This window comes from Loxodonta africana, chromosome 3, assembly GCF_030014295.1.
Source record: "Loxodonta africana isolate mLoxAfr1 chromosome 3, mLoxAfr1.hap2, whole genome shotgun sequence".
Lineage (NCBI taxonomy): Eukaryota > Metazoa > Chordata > Mammalia > Proboscidea > Elephantidae > Loxodonta > Loxodonta africana.
The window spans coordinates 37,545,632-37,558,460 of record NC_087344.1 but is presented as its reverse complement, the minus strand read 5'-3'; the positions used below and the strand labels follow the sequence as shown (position 1 = coordinate 37,558,460).

The window sequence follows — 12,829 nt, the reverse complement described above, 5'->3', positions numbered from 1 at the left end:
AGCCACGTGCCGTCACCAGAGGGCAGCTCCCCCTCAGTGCCATCCATGTGGCCGTCCCAGAGCTCAGTGTCAGCTGTGGACCTGCAGGATGAAGTAAAAGCCAAGGCCTCTAAGGTCAAGATGGAGGAGCTGTGAGCCATCCAGCTCAGAATGAGCCTGTGTGAGCACTGACTCACAAATGGCAGTCATCACCTGTCCCGTTCCTCCTGGTCCCTGACTCCTGGGTGGCATTGTCCTTGATGCAAACCAAGGGTGGAAGCACTTCAAGGCCCTGATTCTGAGACTGTCCAGGCCTCACCGGGTTTGGATCTAGCATCAATGGTGGGTCTCTACCTCAGAGGCTTGAGGTGGCTCTAGAGGGGTTAGGTGAGTTCACTCTGCCCAGAGAAATGCCTGTCTGCCCACTGGTTGCTTTGGAATGTAAGCTGTGGCCAGGAACACGGCACTCAGGTGCAGGGGGAGGGTGGCTGGGCAGGTGCCTCTCCAGCACAGGGGGAGGGCAGCCGGTTCCTGCAGACTCTTAGAACAGGAGTTTAGGTAAGGTGGTGGGAGCCTGTGGGGCTGCCACGCGGCCCTTGCCCACGAGGAGTCACCCTTTCTAGAGTGTTGGTGGTGGTGATGTTATCTGAGTCCCTGGATGGGTGCAATTTGGTCGTGCCCAGCCTGTGGGAAGTGTTTTACTCAGCAGAGACCATCGTCAGAATATGTGCTTTATTACGTTACACAAACAAAAAGGCCCACCGAAACACAGCTAAAAAAATAACACATTTTCCCAAGGTTACATTACCAAAAAATTTCACCATGTTGGAATAGATCCATTAATACTGCCTGAAGAAGCATTAGATTACATGAAAAACATGGGCGGTACTTTTTAAAAACCTGAAAGCATTAAAGTGCTTTATCGACAATGACATAGAAACGTAGGTTTGTGTGCCTGAAGTAAAAGCAACAGATTACAGTGGGTGCCCGATTCCCATTGGGGGTGTGCAACCTGGTGCAAAATAACCTCCCCCAACACACCGGCCCCGGTGGCCAAAAAAAAAAAAATTTTTTTTTTTTTTTGCGGCCAAAGCAGATATGAAACGGGGACGGGCGAAACGGGCGAGAGACTGGTTAGATACACGGCTGCTTACCAAAAGCACCTCGGACTGACTTTGAGTTGGAATCAGTTGTGGGTGGCTCTTTCCACGTGTCCTCATCTGTACTCGGCTGACACTACAGACTTCACGAGGTCCTTGACATGGCTTATCATCCCAGCCACAGGGCAGCAGGCAACTTCCGGGCTGCCTCATCACCACTGGGAACGCATCAAGCCATCGAGGTTTGCATACTTTTCCCTGATTCCTGAGTTTCAAAGAACAAGGGTTCAAACTCATAAGGATGACTGTCCTGGCAACGTGCATTTTCTCTTGCCCATGTTGAAATTTATACTGTTTCTTCTAGTAGTTTTTTTTCTCTCCAAAGGTGGTCCTCCATCAGCAGGATAGGAAAAGGCCAGCGGATGTGTGAACTCGTCGGACGAGTGCGTGAGGCTCGCGCACAGCCTATGAGCCTTCTAGAGACTGCTGGGCAGGACCTTCTTGAGCGTCCTTCCTCAGCTGGGTGGCTGGGGGATCTGGTGAGGCCCTTCAGACCTGGCCACCCTGCTCTGTGCCTGCCAGCCCTATTAGCTCTTCCCAGGAGCGCAAGAGGGCCCTTGTAAAAATCCCCTGAATGGACAGACTCGGGGTGGCGGGGGTGAGCGTGGCTAAGAAACAAATCCACAGGAGGCCCAGGAATTCAGATGCGTCTCAGCCTGGGTCTGCGGGTCCCTGGGTGGTGCAAGTGGCTAGCGAGCTCGGCTGCTAACCGAAATGTTGGAAGTGTGAATCCATTCAGAGGTGCCTTGGAAGAAGGCCTGGGAATCTACTTCTGAAAAATCAGCCACTGAAAACCAACCCTAAGGAGCCCAGTTCTACTCTGACACAACATGGGGTCATCACGAGTTAGAGTTGACCTGATGCAAACTGGTTTTCAGAGGGCCCAGGAGTGGGCTTGGGGGCCTCCTGAAATGGTAGGAGGCAGCACCAATGGGTCTCGATGTGTGCAGCCTTGAGCCAGCCGCCAGGCTTTAATCCAGTTCTACTGCAAATGGGGCTGGAAGCCCAGAGCAACCACAGCCTCCCTGTGCCTCAGTTTCCTCATGTGTGAGATGCAAGAAAATAACACTCACCCCCCAGTGCTGTGGGCAGTGAGGGGACGTACACGCAAAGGACTGCCAGACCCAGCTCATTATAAACCCTTAGGGCTGCAGCTGCTGTGGTGGCCAAGACTATGGCTATCTGGACACAGGTGGGTTATCCTGGGAGACTGAATTCTCCAAGGAATCTGTGACTCCCTGAGAAGCTGACCTCCCCTGAGCTCGTCAGTCAGAGCATGCCCCACAGTTGGAATGAACTGGCTCTGTTGTCCCAGGGTGTCTCAGCCTCACCTGCAAACTGGAATCACCTGGGTGGCTCCGAATCTCGGGACAACCCGTCTCTCCTCTAAAGATGTGCCCACACTAGGGACAGGAGAGAGGGACACATGGACCTGTGTCAGTACAAACTGCTGCTTTTAAATAAGTACAGACAGGTGATCTTACACTTGCGATTTTCCAAGATGCCATGGTCCTAACCTGGAAACTGAACCCTGATCGGGGTGTTTGAGGGTGGACGAGGCTTTGTGGCTTTGCTCTCTGCCATGGGAGCTGGCAGCTGAGGCATGGAGAGCGTGCTTGCCCTGTGAGCCACATTTCAACACATTTTAACACAACTGACACCTCCTCCCGTTCAGATGTCTGGCTTCCTAAGGAGACTGGAAATCTAACAAAGAAACTGGCGTTCTGATACGCACATTCTGTTTCATGAGGAAAGGTGTGGAGTTTGACCTCTGGATGCGCCTCGCAGGAGGCCTGCCACTCTTCAGCCAAACACAACAGCCTTCAGTGAGGAGGCCTCAGTGCTGGCCCAGCGGGGCACGGAGCCACACCAGCAGAGCCCCAGGACCCAGCCTCTGAGCCCCAGGTTGGCCTTCCTGCTGCCTGCCATTTCCAGGGGCTGGGCTCCCCCATCCCCACAAAGGCCACCCACTGCCAACTCACCAAAGCAGCCATAGGAAGAGGAGCTTCAAGTGGAGAACACCCCAAGGCAACAAAAGTGCCTACCCAGGGTTATCCCTCCCCATGCACAGCCCTCACACTGTCATGTCCCACCAGCCATTGGGGACCAGCAGCTGGAGCAGGCGCATTTGGCACTGATGGGTGGGGAAGCTGGGACTGCATTAGTTGAGCTCTTGGGGAATGATGGCAAAGGAAGGTTTAAAGAAAAAGCTGACCTGCCATGTAGAAAAGGGTACCATTTTATCAAATATCGACAATTTCCAATAGACTAGGGGACATGCTGTCAGCTGAGGGGGGTCACCTGAAGAGGGGTGACCATGACCAGCAGCCTTTGCATGGGACCTGGTCAGTTGTGGATTCACCAGAATCTTCTGCACACCCCAGCAGGGCCAAGCATCTCCTAATCCCTTTCCCCCCAGTCTTCTCTCCAGTTCCTGCCAGACGCTCATTTTCATTGTGAGCAGAAAGTGGGTGGTCAGTGCGGAGCGGGGCTGGAACTAGAGTTCAATTGTGCTGGGGATCCAGATAGGCCCTCAGCCCAGCAGGGGCAGTGCCTGGCCCAGCTTGAGGTGAAGACACAGTTTGGGGACGTTCACCTGAAAATGAGTGTTTTCTTTGCACAACACTGTTGCATGTGCACACACGTGTGTGTGTTCCCAGAGGCCTGCACACAAACTCTCAGCTCAAGTCTTCAACACCAACACCTAGCTGCTCATGGCTATCCAGAAGCAGAGGATCTCAGGAAATACTCATTGGCAGTCCATCAGCAAGGCAGACCCTTTTATCGCAAAGGGCCTCTCCCAGAAGGTGGGAGTCCTCAGGAAGACAAGTGGAGAAGTTGAGAGGCTGGCCCAGTGACCCAGGTCCCCCCACGCCACCACTGCAGGCCAGGGATGAGATTCACGTCTCTCCATGCCTCTGCTCCGTGCTGGAGGTGAAGAGCAGGCTGAGAACAGGAGGCCAGGCTTGGGTTCCGGTCCAATCTGGGTAGCCTTGGCCATGTCTGCCCGGAAGCCCACATGTAGAGCAGTTCCAGAAGTTACCACCAGGAGATTCAGACTGTCCCTGGGTGCCTTGGTGACCCAATAGCGTCTCCTGAGGTGACTGAAGGTCTGCGACGTCCTTTTGAAGCATGGCCTGGCTGTGGGGCAGGTCTCGCTGCCTGCCTCCCCAGGCACAGCCCAGAGGCCCTGCCTCGAGGGGGCAGTATCTGACAAAAAGGAGGAGCGAGATCCAGGCTCTCTGGGGCTTGGCTGTAAGCACCCGCTCCTGCATGTCTGGCATGTCCCTTGGTCTGGTGGCCTTCAGTGAATCTCACCCTCTGTGAGCTCCTCCTTGATGGCCTGTCTGCGGGCCTTGCAGTCTGGAAGGTCGAAGCCAAAGTCAGCCCAGTCATCGGGGCCAGTGGGCCCGGTGCGCCCAGGGATGGTGATGGTGTGGCGCACACGGAAGTGCACGGCCTCCATGACCCGCTGCCGCTGCAGCTCACCCGTGCCACCCACTGCAAGGGTGGCCGCCGCGTTGCTGCTGGCACGGATCAGCTGCTGCGAGCCACCGTAGTCGTGGCCCTGCTTCAGGTCCTGGAGGCCCCGCCAGATGGTCATCCGGTACTGGTCTGGGATCTTCAGGGCCCCGAGGTCCTGCAAGGGCAGTGGTACCGTGAGGGCGCTGGAGTGGGATGGGCCACCCTTGTGCCCTAGGCATGAGGCAGCCAAGAGCCCCTTGGGGCTGGCCAGCACCCTGGGCTTAGAACCCACTGTTGCCCTGGAACTTGGTGGAGGGGAGTCAGTCTGGAGGAAGTGGGAAGCAGAGGGGCTAGGAGGAACCTGGGTGGAGGGCCGGTCTGGGCCACCTAACTAGGTGGTTGAGAGCAGAGTAGGGACATTTACAGGGGTGGAGAAGTAGAGGGGAGAGAACAGAGGGTCACTAGAGGCTGTGTGGGGTGGAGTTGTCCCAGTGGGAACAGTGGGCAGGCTCACTGAGCACCCCACAGCAGGCCAGAGGCCACCTGCCCCCTGCCCTGGAGCTTGGCAGCCCTACGGCCTTGCCTTTGGAAGCACACTTCGACCTCACTCCCCAGTCACCCAACACAGACGCCAGAAGCACAACGCATTGCGCTGGGGGAGACAAGGTTCACATTGCACTCGGGTTGGCCGGCAGTGCTGAGCCCCTGGCCGTGGGTCACTGGGGACGGGGTACGGGGACAGTGTTAGTAGCACATACACAATGGTCACCCTGAGTTAGCTGCTCCACCTTGGGGAGAGTCAGGCTGAGCAGCTAGCTCCAGCCCCTCTGACAACCTGAGTCTCTGAGACCTGAGGCCCTGGGCTAGAATGAGCAGGAGAAGCCTCTGGCCTGGCCTCAGCCGGGGCAAGGAGAGGGCCTGGAGGGGGTCCAAGGGACTGAGCTGCAATCCCTGAGAGTCACTAGCCTAACAGCCGGGTGTCCCGATTTCTCAAAGCTGGCCTGACAGTGAGTCCTGGTTCAAGGTGAGCCCAGGCTACAAGCACAACAAGTCCTTCCCATGTTGGCATTAGCAGGCCAGTACCCTCAAGTGGTACAGTGGTTAAGAGATGGATGCTAACCAAAAGGCTGGCGGTTCAAATCCACCAGCTGCTCCTTGGAAACCCTATGGAGCAGTTCTACTCTGTCCTATAGGGTCACTATGAATTGGAACCAACTCAACGGCAACAAGTATTTTTTGGGGGCAGGGGGTGCAAATGGTTAATGTGCTGGGCTCCTAACCAATAGGTTGGAGGTTCAAGCCCACTCAGAGTCTCCTCGGAAGAAAGGCCTGAAAAACCAGCCATTGAAAACCCCATGGAGCACAGTCCTACTCTACACACAGGGGGTGGTCACACGTCAGGGTTGACCCAAGGGGAACGGGTTTAATCAACCTAAAGAGGAACCAGGGGGCATCCAGTTCTCAGGTGCGTGATAGGCTATAGGATCCTTGGCCTTTTCTGGGCCTCAGTGTCCCCTCGGTTAAAGGGGCACTGACCTGGACTGGCGCCAAGCTCCCTCTGGCTCTTATAGTCTGCAATTCTCAGCCTTGGGGACAGCAGTCCCATAAAAGTCAAAGGCACAGTGACCGCTGGGGCCAAGATGCTAGCACAGGAGGGAAGCCTCAAGTCCAGGGGCAGGTCTCTCCACGGGAGGCCTGAGTGTGCCCCACCCCGCCTGCTGCCCAGTGACTTGCCAGGGTGACCTCAGAGCGGAAGGCGCTGGTGAGGCTGTGGACTCTGACTGCTTATGGGGAGGACTTCCCAAGTGTCCCAGCTTCCCCTCCCACTAGGAACAACAGGGACTGGGAGCAGCTGGCCAGGAAGGAGGAGACGCTCTTTGCCACCTTTTGGGGTGCGGGCTCGGGCGGCGCCTGCCCAGTGGTGGGGGAGCTGCGGGCATTTACCTCGATCGTGAGGTTCTGCAGGTGATAAATGTTCTGTAACCCCTGCGAGGTGAAATACTCGATGCAGTTGGGACACCCCAAGCCTGTTAGAAAACTGCAGAGAGAGTTTGAAAGATAAAGCAGTGTTAGTGTCCACTTCCACACTCAGTGTGGGTGTGTTCCTCTTCCAAGCGGCCTAGCCAGGCGGAGACTTCCTCACACATGGTGACTCCGGCACAGCTGTGCACTCCCGGACAGATGTGTGCATAATAACCCATGACACATCTGCCAAGCAACCCCTGGCTCTGTGCTTTTCTTTTTTCTAAGCCAACTGTAAAGAGCCCTGATGGCACAATGGTTAAGCCCTCAGCTGCTAACTGAAAGGTAGGTGGTTCAAACCCACCAAGTGGCTCCAAAGGAGAAAGGCCTGGAGATCCGTTCCCATAAAGATTACAGCCTAGAAAACCCTGTGGGACAGTTCTACTCTGTCATGTAGGGTCGCTTTGAGTCAAAACCGACTCCATGGCACCTAACAACTAGCAAACTGTCTCCCCCATACCCACTCTTGGCGTGTCGCTGTCTGCTTCTGTCCTTGAGCTGGCAGAGTGATTAAACACCAGAGGACGGGGGCATGCAGGGATGGCTGGGGGGTGGGGGGCTGAAGGCCAGCTGACCGGGAGCCACAGGCAGACCAAGGTTAGTGGACACAGCAACAGCACAGGCCCAGCCTGGGCCCAGCAGCAGCCTACTTACCTGACGAGGCTGGGGTCTGCATGGTAGGGAGGTGGCGGGGTGCAGTGGGACCCCGAGACCATGGGCTGCGAGCTGTGGACACCGTTCATCTCGCCATTGGATGGCATCGGGTGGCTGTGGCTGTTGAGCACCCCAGGGCCTGTTTGAAAGGCAGACTGTCAGAGTGAGCCAGCCTGTGCATCCAGTGCAGGCCCCGCCCAGGCTTGAAGGATGGAAGCAAGGGGGCAGCGGTAGAGAGCTCTGGGGCTGGAGTCAGGGCTGGATTCAAGCTCTGTCACACCGTGAAAACACTGCTCACAGCACTGGTAACATGGCAGGCTGTGCCCACGGGAACCCTTCCCAGGGAGCCCCTGCTCTATCCCCACCCCAACACTGAGATAGGCACTTCCCACCCTCATCATCTCATCCCCACCAGAGGGCGTCTGGCACTTTTGTTGCCATTTTGCTAATGGGGAAGCCGAACCTCTGGGGGGTTCAGAAACCATCCCAGGGTCCCTCGGCCTCCAAGAGGTGGGGCCAGGGTGTGACATATGTGACCTTCCCCGTGCCATCCTCTGCTCCCACAGATACCATCCTCCCTAGGGGGCAGTGAACAGGGCTGACATCCTGAGCTGAGCTCCCTGTCTTCAGGCCAGAGCAGGTGGAGGGAGGTTGAGGCCTGAGTGCCAGGCCTGAACTTGGCAGAAGTGGGGTCTCCCCATGGCCCCAGGCACCCCCTGGAGATACTCACCCACAGGCCCCAGGCTGGGCCCACTTGCTGAACCGTGCGGGGGAGGCTGGCCCACCAGCTGGTTGACGGAGGGCAGTTTGCTGGTACTGCCATGCCCTTTGCCCATGGGCGACAGGACGGGCCCGTAAGCCGGGGGCTGCAGGTGGCTCCTGCTGGGTAAGTGACAGCACATTGGTCAAATGTCAGAGCTGCAGCCTCTCCTAGGCTCCCTCTGTGATACCCACACTGCCCTGTGTGGTGGTAGATGGTGACCCCAGCCTCCAGCCAAGACATTGGGGTGGGGCTTCCTTCTCATCCCGCCGGCCCCATGTAAGCCTGCGCCTTCTCTCCTGCCTACTCTCAAGCGGGAGCCCAACGGGGTCGGGTGGAGGCCAAGAGGGGCTCAGGCCCCTGGTCTGTGGGTGAAGTCATCTGGCCACTCCTTCCCCCTTGGCGTCACCCCTGTGCCAGCCCAGGGGTTCCTGCCTCAAGCTGCTCCTGAGGCTCAGGACCTAGAAGAAGGCGAGGTGACAGGTGTACAGCAGGACCTAGGGCAGCCCATGAAGGCTTCCTGGGGGGGAGCCCTGTGACCCCATGTGGCCCTCTGAGTCCTTCTACACACACCGCTGTCCCAGGTGTCTCTGGCACTCCTGGCCTTTTCCCTGCTGCGTGGGACCTCCCCTGCCCCTGGTGGATGCTGGGCCAGATGCCATGTTGGCTGACGTGGATGCAGTGGCGAGGGCTGGGCTATACTCACGGCCTCTGCAGGAGCTGTTGCTGCTGTTGCCGGTAGGAGTCCACCAGCTGCTGCGGCACCAGCTCCGTCAGCTCCAGGCCCTCCTTGATCCTCATCAAGATCTCAAAGTTCTCCCGGCCCCGCACCTGAGAGAGAGCCAAACCGTTGCCAGGTGCACACAGATGCCGCCTACCCCCTGCCCGAGACCCTCTGTGGCTGTAGGCAGCCACAGGCTCTGGAGGATGCTAGCTGGCAACACAGGGCGGCTCCTTACCTGGGGCTCCCCAGCACCGAGGGCCCCTCCCCTGTTCCCTGGGAGCAGGCCTGGCCAGAGCCCCTGTCCTGTCAGTCTCCCGGAGCAGACCACGGGCCTCCTGTTCCTGCCTTTGCCCACTGCCCTTGCCACCCCTCCCCCAGCACTGAGAACAATGGGTGCTGAGGGGACAGAAAAAAAAAAAAAAGAGGCGCTCAGCAAATACAGAGGTTTAAAATGAGACCGATTCTCAAATGACTGAAGCAATGAACAGCTCCTGACTGACGATGGGCCTGAGCAGCCGGTGTCAGTCTCTAGGGGAGGGGCCACACACAGGGCACTGGATGGCCCAGGCTAGGTGAGCATGATGGCATTCCTGATGGACCCTGGGGGATCTGCACGTTCCCTGTCTAAGGTTTGTGTGACTCACAACTGCTGACTCTTAGGGCCCCGCCCCTACCGGGTCTGCCAGGCCTGACTTTGAGCTGGCACTTCCTTCCATGCCTGCCTTTGGAGCCCTGGGCCTCAGCTCTCAGAAGTGTGGGGCTGCCCCTGGTGCCCTTAGGCAGGACCAGGCATCTTGAACCCTTCTTCCCCATCTGTGCGCACTCACGGGCATGTAGTACATATCCTCGTCCCCATGCCGTCTCTTCTTCACGTTGGCCCCCAGAGAGGGGATGGCCGGGGGGCTCTGCTTGAATGCTAGATGGAGGAAGGAGAGGCTGGGTGAGTGCTGAGAGGGGCCGTATGCAAGGGGCTAGGTAGGCAGGCACAGCTCACAGACCCCCAAGTCCAGAGATAGTTAACCCCACCATGGGCAAACCCTGGGGCTGCCCACGCTGGACACCCAGCCCTGATGGCGACTGCCAGGTGGAGCTGGGCCAGAGGCGGCCACAGGTGATGGCCTCAGAGTCTGAGACCCAGGGATGAGCAGGTCTGTCATCACAGTGGTCCTGCCTGGGGCTGTGCTCACTCAGTCCCCTGGACTCAGGCCGAAGCCACCCCAGCAGGCCTTTCACAGCCCCCCATGGCAGGGCCCACCCGGTTCTGGTGCCCTAGCCCCAAGCCCCACTCACTGCGTTTGCTGGCTGCCCCGCTTTTCGCGGCGCTCTCGTTCAGGGCCTGCTGCTCACGGAAATGGTCCTCATCAGCCTTTCGGTCACGGCCTGGACAAGCACAGATGCGGCCCTCGAAGGACCGGCGGCCCAGCACCTGTCCACTGTGGCGCAGGCACAGTCGGAACAGTGAACTTCTGGGCCCACTGTCAACCCTGCCCACTCCCCAGCCTTGCAGGCCCCACAGGGTGGGCTTGATGGTGGGGGAGCTAGGGCTGAGTGCCCAGTGAGGGGAGCAGGAGCTTAAGGACAGAGGGAGCCAATGCTAAGAAGGCCAAAAGGGCTGTTCTGAGACATAAGCCTGGACTCCAGGCCCTGCCTCCTTCCCAGCCCCAGCTCCCACCCAAGCAGCCCCTGCAGGCTGGGGGAATACCCCTCCCTCGAAGCAGCAAGGCCTGGTGGCCCTGCAAAATTACATACAGGGTCCCTTTCCCAAACTCGCCTCCAGGGCTTGGCACTAGCCTCTGGCCTTGGCTTCTATGTCCCCATGTCAAGCCCCCCAGTAACACTGGCCCAAGTCCTTGCCCTACCCCCACGTGCCAGTAGACTCACTCCCGGGTCTCTAGGGTGATGATGATGAGGATGGGCCGCCGGTTCATGCCCCCCACACAGCTGCTGTTGCACATGAAGTTGTACAGGATGGTGGTGAATTCCGTTCCCACCTGCACGGGGGGGCAGGAAAAAGGCTGTAGTGTCAGCGCATAGGCCCCGACACATCGAAGTGGAGTCTCCTAGGCTGGGAAGCCCCAGCCCCCACATTTAGTCCTGGCTGTGGATAGACATGGGGGAGGTGGGACCAAGGCCCTTCTCTGTGGCCCTCTGTCATCCATCCATCCATCCCATTCATCCATCTATCCATCCATCCCATTCACCATCCATCCCACCCATCCATCATCATCCATCCATCCATCCCACCCATCCATCATCATCCATCCATCCATCCCACCCATCATCATCCATCCATCACATTCATCCATCCATCCCACCCATCCATCATCATCCATCCATCCCATTCACCCATCCATCCCACCCATCCATCATCATCCATCCATCCATCCCACCCATCCATCATCATCCATCCATTCATCACCATCCATCCATCACATTCATCCCATCCATCCATCTATCCATCCATCCCATTCATCCATCCATCCCACCCATCCATCATCATCCATCCATCCATCCCACCCATCCATCCATCATCATCCATCCATCCATCCATCCATCCATCCATCCATCCATCCATCATCACCCATCCATCCATCCATCCATCCATCCATTCATCCATCCCACCCATCCATCATCATCCATCCATCCCACCCATCCATCATAATCCATCCATCCATCCAGCCAGCCAGCCATCCATCCATCCAGCCAGCCATCCTTCCAACCAATCAATCCATTAATCCATTCTTCCAACCATCCATCCAATCCATTCATGGATCATGGATCCACCCACCCATCCATCCATCTAATCAGTCCACTAATCCATCCACCCCTCCATCCACGCAGTACACTGAATGCCAAGCACTGTGCTGGTTCTGGGTACTGAGAAGGTTTAGTCCTGGCCTTTGCTTCAGGTAGCCACAGTCCTGTGATCTCGTTCGGTCCTATAACCACGTTGCCCCGACCCTCTCCCTGACACAGGTCAGAGGAAAAGTTCTTGAGGCTGCGTTTGGCGGCCATGTGCACAGGCCTCTCTGGGTGCATATGTGTTGCATGCCATGAGCTCTTCCAAGGTGCCAGCACTGCTCTGGTGGAATGTGGGACCAGAGCTGTCAGGGGCGGAACACCCCCTCACCCCAGCACCCACTCCCAGGATGAAGTGGGGCTTGGCGAGGGCGAGGGATAGCATTGTGACAAAGCTGGGACGTGGACCTGGAACTCTTGACCACTGGTTGTCCGGGAACCACTGGTTGTCCCGGAACCACTGAACTGGGGTTTTCACTGTCTCCCTCAGTCTGGGTGTGGAAACCAGTTCACAGAACTGCCACTAGGGGGCGAGAGAGTCCTGCTTTCCTGGAGGCCGACTAGGCACAGGTGAAGGCAGGGCACAGGTGAAGGGGGAGACAGTGCAGCCTTGGGCCAGAGGGGATGGTGTGTTCAGAACTTAGTCCCATAGACAGAAAGGTCTGCTCTCGGACTCGTGGGGTGGGAGCCGAGAGGGCCTGGGAAATCAGGCATGGGGTGGGAGCCAAGGGGGCCTTGGGGAACTAGGTACAGGAAAGTTGGAGGCTCAATGTCTCATCCTCCCTGGGAAGCCTGGCCCACTGGGATGGCTGATCCCACCTCCATCCTGGCACCCCCACTCCACCATCTCCTCTGCAGGGTCTCAGAACCTCTGCTTCTCTCCACCCCCAGTCTCTCATCCCACTGGACCCTGCACCAGCTCCAGAATGGTGTCCCCCAAGCCCTAGAAACTTCTGCCTTCTCTGTGCCCCCCCCCACATCTCACAGCCCCTTCCCCTGCAGCCTTCACCTCAAGACCTTTGCATGTGCTGTGCCTCCCGGCTGTGGTTCTCACCTGTCTCACAGGATCCCTCCCCCCAGCCCTGGGGAGCTCCTACCTGTGGGGGCTCGTAGGGCACCATGACGCTTTGCCTGCCCGTGACGGGGTCGTCCACATACTGCGAGAGGTTGTTGCCCTCCACGCGGATGAGGTGGCTGGCTGGGGCAGACTGTCCTGCAGGGAGGATGCTGCTTCAGGGAAAAGCCTAGCCACCCATCACCCTCTGC

General features: G+C 57.8%; 1 protein-coding gene across 1 annotated transcript in view; it reads right to left on the bottom strand.

The window, feature by feature from the left end:
- Nucleotides 1-430: 430 nt before the first annotated feature.
- The window catches only part of TP73 (tumor protein p73), an 83,252-nt gene continuing 70,853 nt past the window's right edge, over nucleotides 431-12,829 (bottom strand). The window contains exons 6-14 of the mRNA XM_010593158.3: nucleotides 12,661-12,776; nucleotides 10,646-10,755; nucleotides 10,055-10,197; nucleotides 9,592-9,680; nucleotides 8,747-8,871; nucleotides 8,011-8,159; nucleotides 7,281-7,419; nucleotides 6,549-6,642; nucleotides 431-4,779 (exon numbers count right to left, since the gene is read on the bottom strand). Of these exons, the coding sequence (XP_010591460.2) occupies nucleotides 4,444-4,779; nucleotides 6,549-6,642; nucleotides 7,281-7,419; nucleotides 8,011-8,159; nucleotides 8,747-8,871; nucleotides 9,592-9,680; nucleotides 10,055-10,197; nucleotides 10,646-10,755; nucleotides 12,661-12,776 (1,301 nt within the window). The 3' untranslated portion in view covers nucleotides 431-4,443. The remainder of the gene's footprint in view (nucleotides 4,780-6,548; nucleotides 6,643-7,280; nucleotides 7,420-8,010; nucleotides 8,160-8,746; nucleotides 8,872-9,591; nucleotides 9,681-10,054; nucleotides 10,198-10,645; nucleotides 10,756-12,660; nucleotides 12,777-12,829) is intronic.